The sequence below is a fragment of the Schistocerca serialis genome, chromosome 9, assembly GCF_023864345.2.
Source record: "Schistocerca serialis cubense isolate TAMUIC-IGC-003099 chromosome 9, iqSchSeri2.2, whole genome shotgun sequence".
Lineage (NCBI taxonomy): Eukaryota > Metazoa > Arthropoda > Insecta > Orthoptera > Acrididae > Schistocerca > Schistocerca serialis.
The window spans coordinates 281,871,170-281,884,271 of NC_064646.1; the positions used below are offsets into that span (position 1 = coordinate 281,871,170).

Consider the following 13,102-nt stretch of genomic DNA (forward strand, 5'->3'; position numbering starts at 1 on the left):
TAATATGGAAAAGTTTCCGACGTGGTTATGGCCGCACAACAGGGACTAACAGACTTTGAACCAGGAACGGTTGTTGGAGCTAGACTCATGGGACATCCCATTTTGCAAATCAATAGGGAATGCAATATTCCGAGATCCACAGTGTCAAGAGTATGCCAAGAATACCACATTTCAGGCATTACCTCTCACCACGGACAATGCAGTGGCCGTCAGCTTAACTTAACGACCGAGAGCAGAGATGTTAGCGTAGAGTTATCAGTGCCAACAGACAAGCAGTACTGCATGAAATAACCTCAGAAATCAATGCGGGATGTACGACGAACGTATCCTTCAGGACAGGGCGCAAAATTTGGCGTTAATGGGCTATGGCAGCATACGACCAACGCGAGTGCTTTTGCTTCAGTCCGGAACCACGCTGCTGCTACAGTCGCAGGTTCGAATCCTGCCTCGGCCATGGATGTGTGTGATGTCATTAGGCTAGTTAGGTTTAAGTTCAAATGGTTCAAATGGCTCTGAGCACTATGGGACTTAACATCTGTGGTCATCAGTCCCCTAGAACCTAGAACTACTTAAACCTAACTAACCTAAGGACATCACACACATCCATGCCCGAGGCAGGATTCGAACCTGCGACCGTAGCAGTCGTAGGTCTAAGTAGTTCTATGTCTAAGGGACTGACGACCTCAGATGTTAAGTCACATAGTGCTTGGAGCCATTTGATTTGAGCGAGTGCCTTTGCTAACAGCACATCATCTGCAGCACGTCTCCTGGGCTCGAGATCATATCGGTTGACCCTAGCCGACTGGAAAGCCGTGGCCTGGTCAGACGAGTCCCGATTTCAGTTAGCAGGAGCTGATGGCAGAGTTCGTATGTGACACACAGCCCACAAAGCCATAGACCCAACGTGTCAACAAAGCACTGTGCAAGCTGATCGTGGCTCCGTAATGATGTGAGCTGTATTTACATGGAATGGATTGAATCCTCTGGTCTAGCTGGACTGATCATTGACTGCGAATGGTTGCATTCGGCTACATGGAGACCATTTGCAGTCATTCATGGACTTCATGTTCTCCAACAACGGTGGAATTTTTACAGATGACATTGCGCCATGTCAGTGGTCCACAATTGTTCGCAAGCTGGTCTCAGTAACATTCTGATCAGTTCAAGCGAATGATTTGGCCACCCATTGAACATTTATGCGACATAATCCAGAGTTCAATTCGTCCACAAAATCCAGCACCAGCAACATTTCCGCAATTGTGGGTGGCTATACAGGCAGCATGGCTCAATATTGCTGCAGGGGACTTCCAGCGAGATTCTAAGCCTCGTCGATTCGCCGCGAAATGGAATCTTCACATAGATTCACTCGTAGTAAAGCAGCGAACCCCAGCTTGCGCAGTGTCTTATTGGAAATTTCGGTCGACAGCTAAGTGGGGTCTGCACCACATTCGAACCCCACCATCAGCTCTTACCAACTGGAATCGGGACTCATCTTACCGGGCCATGGTTTGCAGTCGTCTAGGGTCCAAACGATATGGTCACGAACCCAGAAGACGCGCTGCAGGCGATGTCGTGCTGTTGGCAAAGGCACTCGCGTTGGTCGTCTGTTGCCATAGTCCACTAAGGCCGTATTTTGCACATGGTCATGACGGATACATTCGTCATACTTCCCACATTGATTTCTGCGGTTATTTAAGTCAGTGTTGCTTGTCTGTTAGCACTGACAACTCTGAGCAAACACCGCTGCTCTTGATCCTTAAGTGAAGGCCGACGGCCCATGCGTTGTCCCTGGTGGAAGGTCATGCCTGAAAGGTTCACATTAATCACCTGAGTACAGATCACAGCTCCGCCGATGCACTGCCATTTTACACCTTGTGTACACGGTACTATCGCCATCTCTATACGTGCATATCCCTATCCCATGACTTTTGTCGCCTCACTGTGTGATACACACAATATGATTTTACGTTTTGATATTTACAAGTTAAAGCCATGATTTTTAGCCGCGTGGGGTAGCCGCGTGGTCTCGGGTGTCTCGCCACGGTTCGCGCGGTTCCCCCCGTCAGAGGTTCGAGTTCTCCCTCGAACATGGGTATGCGTGTTGTCCTTAGCGTAAGTTAGTTTAAGTTAGATTAAGTAGTGTGTAAGCCAAGTAGCAGTTTGGACCCATAGGAACTTACCACCAGAATTTTTTTGCCAAATTGACGGATAGTTTACGTAGGGTGTTTTTACCTCTTGTTTACATTTTCTGAAGCTTAATAACAAGTGGGTTCAAAAAAGACGGAGTATTGCAATAAGTGAATGTGCAACAAAATTTTCGCAAGAGTCTCCGCTAACAACAAGGAAAAATATATACACAATTGGAAATTAAAAATGCTACACCACGAAGATGACGTGCTACAGACGTGAAATTTAACCGACAGGAAGAAGATGCTGTGATATGCCAATATTCAGCTTTTCAGAGCATTCACACAAGGTTGGACACGGTGGCGACACCTACAACGAGCTAACATAAGGAAAGTATCCAATCGATTTCTCATACATAAACAGCAGTTGACCGGCCTTGCTGGTGAAACGTTGTTGTGATGTCTCGTAAAAGGAGGAGAAATGCGTACTATCACGTTTCCGACTTTGATAAAGGTCGGATTGTAGCCTATCGCGATTGCGGTTTATCGTATCGCGACATTGCTGTGTTGGTCGGGATCCAATGACTGTTAGCAGAATATGGAATCGGTGGGTTCAGGAGGGTAATAGGGAACGCCGTGCTGGATCCCAACGGCCTCGTATCACTAGCAGTCGAGATGACAGGCATCTTATCCGCATGGCTGTAACGGATCGTGCAGCCGCGTCTCGATCCCTGAGTCAACAGATGGGGACGTCTGCAAGACAACAACCATCTGCACGAACAGTTCGTCGACGTTTGCAGCAGCTTGGACTATCAGCTCGGAGACCATGGCAGTGGTTACCCTTGACGCTGCATCACAGACAGGAGCGCTTGCGATGGTGTACTCAACGACGAACCTGGGTGCACGAATGGCAAAACGTCATTTTTTCGGATGAATCCAGGTTCTCTTTACAGCAGTATGATGGTCGTATCCGTGTTTGGCGACATCGCGGTGAACGCAAATTGGAAGCGTGTATTCGTCATCGCCATACTGGCGTATCACCCGGCGTGATGGTATGGGGTGCCAATGGTTACACATCGCGGTTACCTCTTGTTCGCATTGACGGCACTTTGAACAGTGGACGTTACACTTCCGATGTGTTACAACCCGTGTCTCTACCCTTCATTCGATCCCTGCGAAACCCTACATTTCAGCAGGATAATGCACGACCGTATGTTGCAGGTCCTGTACGGGCCTTTCTGGATACAGAAAATGATCGACTGCTGCCCTAGCCAGCACATTCTCCAGATCTCTCACCAACTGAAAACTTCTGGTCAATGGTGGGGGAGCAACCGGCTTGTTACAATACGCCAGTCACTACTCTTGATGAACTGTCGTATCGTGTGGAAGCTGCATGGGCAGCTGTACCTGTACACGCCATCCAAGCTGTGTTTGACTCAATGCCCAGGCGTATCAGAGGTGGTTGTTCTGGGTACTGATTTCTCAGGATCTATGCACCCAAATTGCGTGAAAATGTAATCACATGTCAGTTCTAGTATAAAATTACTGTCCAATGAATACCCGTTTATCATCTGCAATTCTTCTTGGTGTAGCAATTTTAATGGCCAGTAGCGTAAATAAGTATGCATTGTCGGAATGTTTACTTTTCGTATACTTTTGACTCTAAAGGTCTAGATAGTTGGGTGCTCGTTAATACGAAAACATAACATTTTGTGAGGACACATTAGAGGTTCGAAATATGTAGACGAAAATTACAAGAAAGAAATACTTTTCTGTTGCATTTCTTGTGAAGGGTTGAGTTATCGAAAATCTTTGTCACAATATTTTATTTTTTTATGAGATGTGTGGCACAGCAAATATTCACTGAATAACCATTATCACGCGTTAGTGTCATATATAATTGACTGTTATGGTATGTTGTGGAAGAGGGTTGATAATCATGTTACATTTGAATGAATATGAAACCTGGAGAGGGTTGATAAGTATATTATATTTGAACGTATAGTAAACTGTGGGTAACAATATTTTGTATTGTTGGTTGCAGATACACTTACATACGACTGTAGACACGCTTCTGGACTTCTTCCCGAAGTCTTCTTTACCAGAGGAGTATGGTGGAGACGCTGGAACATTCGATGAAATCGCAGGTATTACTTATTATTTCTTCATGCTAGGCATCATAACCATAAACTATTTAAATGAACGTGCCATTTATCCATTGTGGCTCTAATTTTATTTGAGAGCCCAGATATAGTATAGAAGTTCTGCTAGTTTGGCAACAACATAATTGACGATGCCCAAAGTAGAATAGATGTAAAATGCAGACTGAGAGTAGCAAGAAAAATAGTATTGAAGACATCGAATATGCATTTAAGTATCAGTAAGTCTTTTCTGAAGGTATTTGACTGGAATTTAACCGTGTGCGGTAGTGAAACGTGGACGATAGTCGATTCAGATCATTTAGAGAGGAACAAATATTAGGGTTCAGCGTCCCGCCGACATCGAGTTCATTAGAGATGGAGTACAGGCTTGGATAGTTTCAAGGATGAGGAAGGAAACAGGCCACGCCCTTTAGAAGAAACCATGCCGGCATTTACCTGGGGCGCTTTACGGAAACCTCGGAAAACGTAAACTGGAATGGCCGGACACGGATCTGAACTGTCATCCTCCCGAATGTGAGGCCAGTGTGCTAACCACTGCGCCTCTTCGCTCGGTTGTTCTGACAAGAAGGGGACAGAAGCTTTTGAAAAGTGGCGCAACAGAAGAAGTCTTGTGTTCAGATGAGTGCATCAGGTAATCCATAAAGGTGTACAGAACCGAACTGGAGAGAAAAGAATTTTGTCGCACAGCTTTGTTAAAAGAAGGGATTCGTTGAGAACATGAGCATTCAAGGTATCGTCAATTTGGTAATGTAGAAAGTCGCGGCGGGCAAAAATTTTAGAGGCAGACCAAGATTCAAAAACGGGAAGGAAGTATGTAGCAGTAGTTATACAGAGATGAAGAGACTTGCACAGGACAGACTAGTGTCAAGAGCTGCATTAAACCGGTCTCGTGACTGAAGACCGCAAAGGCAAGAACAAAAACTACAACACATTTAAGGACGAGTATGTGTGACAGATGTATGTATGTACTCATTATAGACACGTCCGCACTGCCAAATTATGAATAAAATTAAGAATCCCGATATAGATTTTCGCCGACAGCTTCCCTAACAAGTAAAAAATTTCCGTAAAGGTTTTTTTTTAAATTACCGGTACCAGTCACAAACTTAGTCAACTACTGTATTACTTATTTATTTAGCGACATGTTTCGAAGTAATACCTCATCTTCAGGCTAAATGGCATTACAAAAACAATTTTATAATAAGACCATATTGACGTTGCGTAGTCTTTTCGTAAATGCTGTGGTCATCCTGTGGAAGAAGAGAAAACTTAGCAAGAGGTGATGTAACTTTGTAAGTTGGACTGGTGTTTGCACGAAAATATTTTGTAACGGTCACTCGCTTTTTTCTTCTGGCGTTGCAATCTCGTTGTGATGCGCTGGGATGCCTCCATTTCCGTGGCTCTGCTGGCCACTGTTCACAAATTGTCAGTAACTTAGCAGTTACTTGGAAACACGATCACAAACAGTTCTGTACTGCAGTGGACAAGATGGCGGTCGAAATACAGCTGGTTTCGATTTGACTATCGATCTATGTGGGCGCCAGATATTTACCTGTCATAAATTAAATCAGATTAATTATTCATTCCATAGACCCGTAAAAGAGGGAATCCTCCTGGGTGTGGAACATGTCAGATAAACACATTACAAAAAATGTAATTAGAAAAACCTGAGTTTCATTAATTTTGATGATCCTCAGTCAGTAAACGGTAAAATTATGTACATGAATTAAATGTAAACTTATAATATTTACAGGTTTAATACTTACATCTGCTTTCATTAAATCCATCATTCAGACATTTGCTAGTTTCTTGGCTATTAGAACCAAGTATTGTCAAAAATTAAAGTAAATTATTCATTTCAGTGATCCTCAGTTAAAAACAGTCAGATTATGTACAAGATTTAAAATTAAACTTCGACTATTTACAGATTTAAGACTTACATCTGCTTTCCATACATCCATCATTCACAACCAAGTATTGTCAAAAATTAAAGTAAAATAATTTTCGTTAAAATGGTCTACTGCACTTGTTGAGAAACTCATGTATGGAATAGAAGGAATTGGCCACCAAAAATTCTTTTAAATTATGTTTAAATTGTGCCTTGTCTGAAACTAAACTCTTAATGTTTGCTGGTAACTTATTGAAAATATGCGTTGCTGAATACTGGACTACTTACCGGGCAAGAGTAAGTGATTTTAAATCTTTATGTATATTATTCTTATTCCTAGTATTGATACTGTGTACTAAGCAGTTAGTTGGAAAAAGAGATGTATTATTTTCAACAAACTTCATTAAGGAATAAATATACTGAGGAGCTGTGGTTAATATGCCCAATTCTTTGAATAGATTTCGACACGATGTTCTTGGATTTACGCTACTCATTACTCTTATTATACGCTTCTGTACTCTAAAAATTTTTTCTCTTGTTGTGGAGTTACCCCAAAATATGATAGCATATGACATAATGGAGTGAAAATAATCAAAATATGCCAGTTTTTATATTCTGGATGTCTTCTTATAGTATTACAGATGTAGGTAGACAGAATACATTACAAATTGAGCAGGATGACCACAGCGTTTACGAAAAGACTATGTAACGTCAATATGGCCTTATTGTAAAGTTGTTTTTGTAATGCCATCTAGCCTGAAGATGAAGTATTACATCGAAACATGTCGCCAAACAAATAAGTAATACAACAGGTGACAAAATTTGTGACTGGTAGCAGTAATTTAAAAAAAACCTTTACATATTCCTTGAGACAGTCACGGTCGAAAAACAGTTAAAATGGGTTCAAATTCTAAAAAATTTCTGTTCAGCTCCTGCAGGTACCACTCTCCTAGCGTCCCTCCAGCCTCCAGTTCGCGTCCCTGTCCGCAGACCCAGCTGCGCCGCACACTCTTAATGCTTCCTGCTATCTCCGCAGCCGCGTGCCAGAAGCGCCTCGAGTCGCACGCCGCCTACTTCAGGGAGGACGAGAAGTTCGTCGTGGACGAGTCGAAGCGGCCGGGCAAGCCCAAGTCCCAGACAGACCTCTTCGGCCTGGAGGGCTCCTTCCGGCAGCTCACCGTGGACTGAGTGCCATCCGGCTGTTCCTTTTTTTAATTTCTTTTATTTAAGTTCAATTACCGTATAAACATATCTTCCCGAATCGAATGAAATCAGACCGTAATATGATGTATCATTAAATGTGTGTTTACATGCAAATATCAAAAATAAAGACATGCATTTGAGTAGAACTAATTTTATTATCTAAATTTCAATCACTATTTTGAAATTCTAACACATAGGCTGATAACTGTCCCCGCAAGTCCCAATTCAGAATATTAATATTGCAACGACGAGCTTTGAGGTTTAATAGAAGTCATTCCGAAACTGATACCTGTTGTCAATTTGTGTTGGCTTTCAGGGCCCGGACCATTTTATGTTGGCTTAGTACCAATTTTTGAATCCTCTCGCTTCTATCCCGTTGACAAATGTTGATGGTGTTAGGACAGCAATTAGCCACAAATTTACTTTCAGTTCCTTTATTCAAAGGGTACCGTTATCGGTTTCGAATCGTTGTGATTCATCCTCAGACGGTTTACATGCTTTCTTTATGACATGTGGTGTGTTTTTTACAGATTAATTATCCTAAAATATAAATAATACATAATTATAAACACGCCACACACAGATGGTTGCGTTACAGATTTTCGTTGCATGTGACTTGTGTGAAACGTCGGTTTCGAGTGTTTGTTTTCATAAAATTCGTCCAACAGATGTAAATTCATTCCCACTGCATTCTTATTGTTGCACAAGTAAAGTATTCCCACTGCATTCTTATTGTTGCACACGTAAATTGTTATCACTGAACAATTTACGTGTGCAACAATAACAAGGCAGTGGGAATGCAATTCAAAAATCTTAGCGTAATCCACGCGCTTTCAAATCGAAACTGAAGAGTTTCCTCATGGGCCACTCCTTCTGTTCTGTCGAGGAGTTCCTTGAAAAATTAAGCTGAAACTTATTATATTGCTGATAGCGTTTACTTACACTTATGGATTGACTTTTTTCAGGTTCATGAACATTTATTTTTATCTGTTATTACTTTTATGTTGTAATTTCATGTACTGACACGTGCCATGACCTTGGAATTTGCTCCTCAATTTGGTCTTACGGAACTTGACTTGTAAATAAAAAATAAAAAAACACAACGTAACACTATACACGCATCCATTACACTCACCTACACCCTAAAAATACATTTACGACACAGTCATTATCATATAACAAAAACTTAACACTATACAGGCATCCTTTACACTCACCTACACCCTATAAATACATTTAAAGTGTGGTTCTCATATATCTGCAAGGAAATGGAGTGGTATGCATGTAACAAGAACGTCTTTTTCGACAGGCGGCTGAAGCCATCCTATTTGATATCCCAGCCAGGATTGTCATACGACATTCACGCAAGTAACAGTGTTGCCATCGACTCATGTAGGATGATATGCGGACTACTACCAAGGAATTGTGTGCACAACAGGATACTCGCTGTAATGTCTTAGACAAAAGATGTTACACAGTCTTAGTTATCGTTAGAGTCGGAATCACGAACTACGGTGGTCGAGTTTAGGCTCGTTGTGCGCACCTAACGTCGAGCATCCTCCAATGGAAATAGAGCATGCACTATTGGTTTCAGCGCTTTGCTGTCAATGCCGTAACCAGTGCGATGAATACACACGTCCGTTGCGAATTATTTAGTGATTTTTTGGTCCGTTTCTTGCGAGATGTGATGACTGATGTTGGCGGTGGGCGACAAATTGCACATATGCGAGCGAGAAACACAATTTTCAGCATATATATTTTTTCTCAAAGAGCAAGCAAGAATCTCCATGCAGGTACCGCAACTGTCGTTTGGAACCGGCAACGCTGAAATCCCCATCCTTGCCTCGACCTGCGGGGGCCGCCTTCGTATGTCCGTCAGAGTGTCGACGTGTGCGAGACGGGCCATGTGGACGTCCAAAAGTGTCTTCGAACGGAAACTTACTGGTCTATGCTGGACCAATACGAGAGTGAAGGTGATGAAACGTGATGTCATTGACAGGAGCCGCAATCCAAAGGACAGTCCATGGATTGAAGACATGTGACTTAAAAGGATTCCAAAAAAAATGTTCAAATGTGTGTGAAATCTTATGGGACTTAAATGCTAAGGTCATCAGTCCCTAATCTTACACACTACTTAACCTAAATTATCCTAAGAACAAACATACACACACACATGCCCGAGGGAGGATTCGAACCTCCGCCGGGATCAGCCGCACAGTACATGACTGCAGCGCCTTAGACCACTCGGCAAAAGGATTCAACTTCATGGCATGTTAGTACAGCAATTAGTATGCAGAATGTGATTGAAACAAGTCTTCTTTTGCAGAATTGATTTTATTCCTTTATTTATTCATGACGCGCGTTTCGCCTAGTATAAAGATTCTTGAGACCGACCAGTATAGTTTTGGTAAATGGCTTCTGGGTGATCGGGGGATCAGCAAAAATAGATTGCCTTCATCACATACAGTAAAATAAACCGTAGAAAGTATGTGCTCACGTAATGTACTACTAGGGTAACACGTGTAATCCTTGCAAGTCTACGTAGCATACATCACTGGATGTACGGCAGGATCAGGCCTGTACAGGGTTATTACAAATGATTGAAGCGATTTCGCAGCTCTACAATAACTTTATTATTTGAGATATTTTCACAATGCTTTGCACACACATACAAAAACTCAAAAAGTTTTTTTAGGCATTCACAAATGTTCGATATGTGCCCCTTTAGTGATTCGGCAGACATCAAGCCGATAATCAAGTTCCTCCCACACTCGGCGCAACATGTCCCCATCAATGAATTCGAAAGCATCGTTGATGCGAGCTCGCAGTTCTGGCACGTTTCTTGGTAGAGGAGGTTTAAACACAGAATCTTTCACATAACCCCACAGAAAGAAATCGCATGGGGTTAAGTCGGGAGAGCGTGGAGGCCATGACATGAATTGCTGATCATGATCTCCACCACGACCGATCCATCGGTTTTCCAATCTCCTGTTTAAGAAATGCCGAACATCGTGATGGAAGTGCGGTGGAGCACCATCCTGTTGAAAGATGAAGTCGGCGCTGTCGGTCTCCAGTTGTGGCAAGAGCCAATTTTCCAGCATGTCCAGATACACGTGTCCTGTAACGTTTTTTTCGCAGAAGAAAAAGGGGCCGTAAACTTTAAACCGTGAGATTGCACAAAACACGTTAACTTTTGGTGAACTGCGAATTTGCTGCGCGAATGGGTGAGGATTCTCTACCGCCCTGATTCGCACATTATGTCTGTTCACTTCACCATTAAGAAAAAATGTTGCTTCATCACTGAAAACAAGTTTCGCACTGAACGCATCCTCTTCCATGAGCTGTTGCAACCGCGCCGAAAATTCAAAGCGTTTGGCTTTGTCATCGGGTGTCAGGGCTTGTAGCAATTGTAAACGGTAAGGCTTCTGCTTTAGCCTTTTCCGTAAGATATTCCAAACCGTCGGCTGTAGTACGTTTGGCTCCCTGCTTGCTTTATTCGTCGACTTCCGCGGGCTACGCGTGAAACTTGCCCGCACGCGTTCAACCGTTTCTTCGCTCACTGCAGGCCCACCCGTTGATTTCCCCTTACAGAGGCATCCAGAAGCTTTAAACTGCGCATACCATCGCCGAATGGAGTTAGCAGTTGGTGGATCTTTGTTGAACTTCGTCTGAAGTGTCGTTGCACTGTTATGACTGACTGATGTGAGTGCATTTCAAGCACGACATACGCTTCCTCGGCTCCTGTCGCCATTTTGCCTCACTGCGCTCTCGAGCGCTCTGGCGGCAGAAACCTGAAGTGCGGCTTCAGCAGAACAAAACTTTATGAGTTTTTCTACGTATCTGTAGTGTGTCGTGAGCATATGTCAATGAATGGAGCTACAGTGAATTTATGAAATCGCTTCAATCATTTGTAATAGCCCTGTACATGGTCCTTCACATGGTAAATACTCTGGAGGCACCGTTATTCGCTTTCCGGTCGGATACACTATACTAAGGCGGACCGTAATTCACGAATAAATAAAAGAATAAAATCAGTTCTGCCACGAAGACTGTCGTTTCCACAACGACGTTTGAATTCTTCAGTGAAGTTGTAGGGGAAGTGAGCGATCTATAGGGAAAGTGATGCACACTATGTTCTGGGTCAGTGTACTGTTCTTCTGGAGGTCTTGGAGCCTAAAGTAATGTCACTTACTAACAGTACATGACGACATTGACTAGTCTGAAAGCCCGAATGTTGATAGTCAGGCCAGAGAAGAAGATAAATTCCGCTTGCAATACGATGATTCCAGGCACCACAACAGCTGTGTGATAACGGAGCTCATTGTCAGATTTGGCTGCACTGTCCTACCACATTCACTGTGCAGTAGCGATTTAGGACCTTCTAATTTTCATGTCCTTGGGCCTATGAAATACCGACTACTTGGCCAACATTTACGTATGCAGATGCTGTCGCGAAAGCCGTAACACAGTTGCACGCCCCAGCTGGTCCAGGTCATCACTAGCGCTGTCGTTCATCGTTGTCAAAAGTGCATAGAGAATTGTGGCGACTATGTAGTTGAAATCTTGCACTTTTAAGTGAGTTATTACTAATTCTGTATCTGTTGTAGCATCCATGACAATAAATTGGAACCGTTATTTTGGGAGACGTTATCTCGCCTTCATATATGACAACATCTGACTTGGTTTCTTTCTGTGTGACATTCTGCACTGTTTCCCATCCCTAGATCTGGCCAGACACACTGTCACATCACTAGGAGGGCGTGCTGAAAAGTACTACCACCAAAATTTTTATGTGAACACTCTTGAACCACTTACGTTACTAAATATTATTAACATTCCACATCTTTATTCTTCGTGTCTACACAATTTCCCGACGTCTGTCGCTAGAGAGCTCCGAACTGTAATGTGTAACGTGGCAGTGTGTACCGTAACTATGTCGGTGCCTGAGAAACAGCGTGCTGTAATCGAGTTTCGAATTCGAAGAGTTCGTCCACACATCGAGCACCGTGTCCTTCAGCATGACAATGCGAGACCATACACGAACCCAGCATCTGCAGCTGTCCAAGGCTTTGGTTTCATTGTCATCTTTCATACAATCCCAACATAGCCCCACCCGATTTTGATCTGTTTCGAAAACTTAAAGAGCACCCTCTAGGATTTCACTTTGACAATGGTGAAGCGGTGCAGAGGTGAGGTTCCGACTCCGTCGATAGAGTGAAACATTCTACAGTGGCGGTGTCAACGAACTGGCCTCTCCTTGGGAAAAATGAGTCCGTCGCCAGGTGTCTACGTTGAGAAATAAATTTGTAAACATGAAGAATAAACATGTAGACTGTTAATAAAATTTGCTTTATTTAAAAAGTGTTAACAGTCTTCACATACAAAATTCGGGGGCATTACTCTTCAGCACGCCCTCGTATAAATGACCAGTGCACATGTGACCACCATGTGCGGTTATCATCGCTCTATGCAGTGTAGAGATGCTTTAGCAGTAGGCCAGGGAGCACAGAGATTAGCGTACTCACTTCACCTTATGTCGTTCATGTTGCATTGTAGTTAGTAAATTGCGACTGGTTACTACATAAACCAAAAATTAAAATCATTATCTGTGTAACCACTTTTATTTTCGTCAACGACGCATTTCGTGGGCTTTCATTCTTATATTCAAATGGATCAGTGGATTAAAATTCAATTTATTCGTCCGGAAGTAATCAGTTGTCTGT

At 42.8% G+C, this 13,102-nt stretch overlaps 1 protein-coding gene across 2 annotated transcripts in view; it reads left to right on the plus strand.

The window, feature by feature from the left end:
- The window catches only part of LOC126418837 (alpha-tocopherol transfer protein-like), a 146,632-nt gene extending 139,107 nt beyond the window's left edge, over window positions 1-7,525 (plus strand). For both annotated transcript variants that reach the window (XM_050085814.1, XM_050085815.1), the window contains exons 6-7: window positions 4,171-4,273; window positions 7,213-7,525. In XM_050085814.1, coding sequence (XP_049941771.1) covers window positions 4,171-4,273; window positions 7,213-7,364 — 255 coding nt within the window. In that variant the 3' untranslated portion in view covers window positions 7,365-7,525. The remainder of the gene's footprint in view (window positions 1-4,170; window positions 4,274-7,212) is intronic.
- Window positions 7,526-13,102: the final 5,577 nt, after the last annotated feature.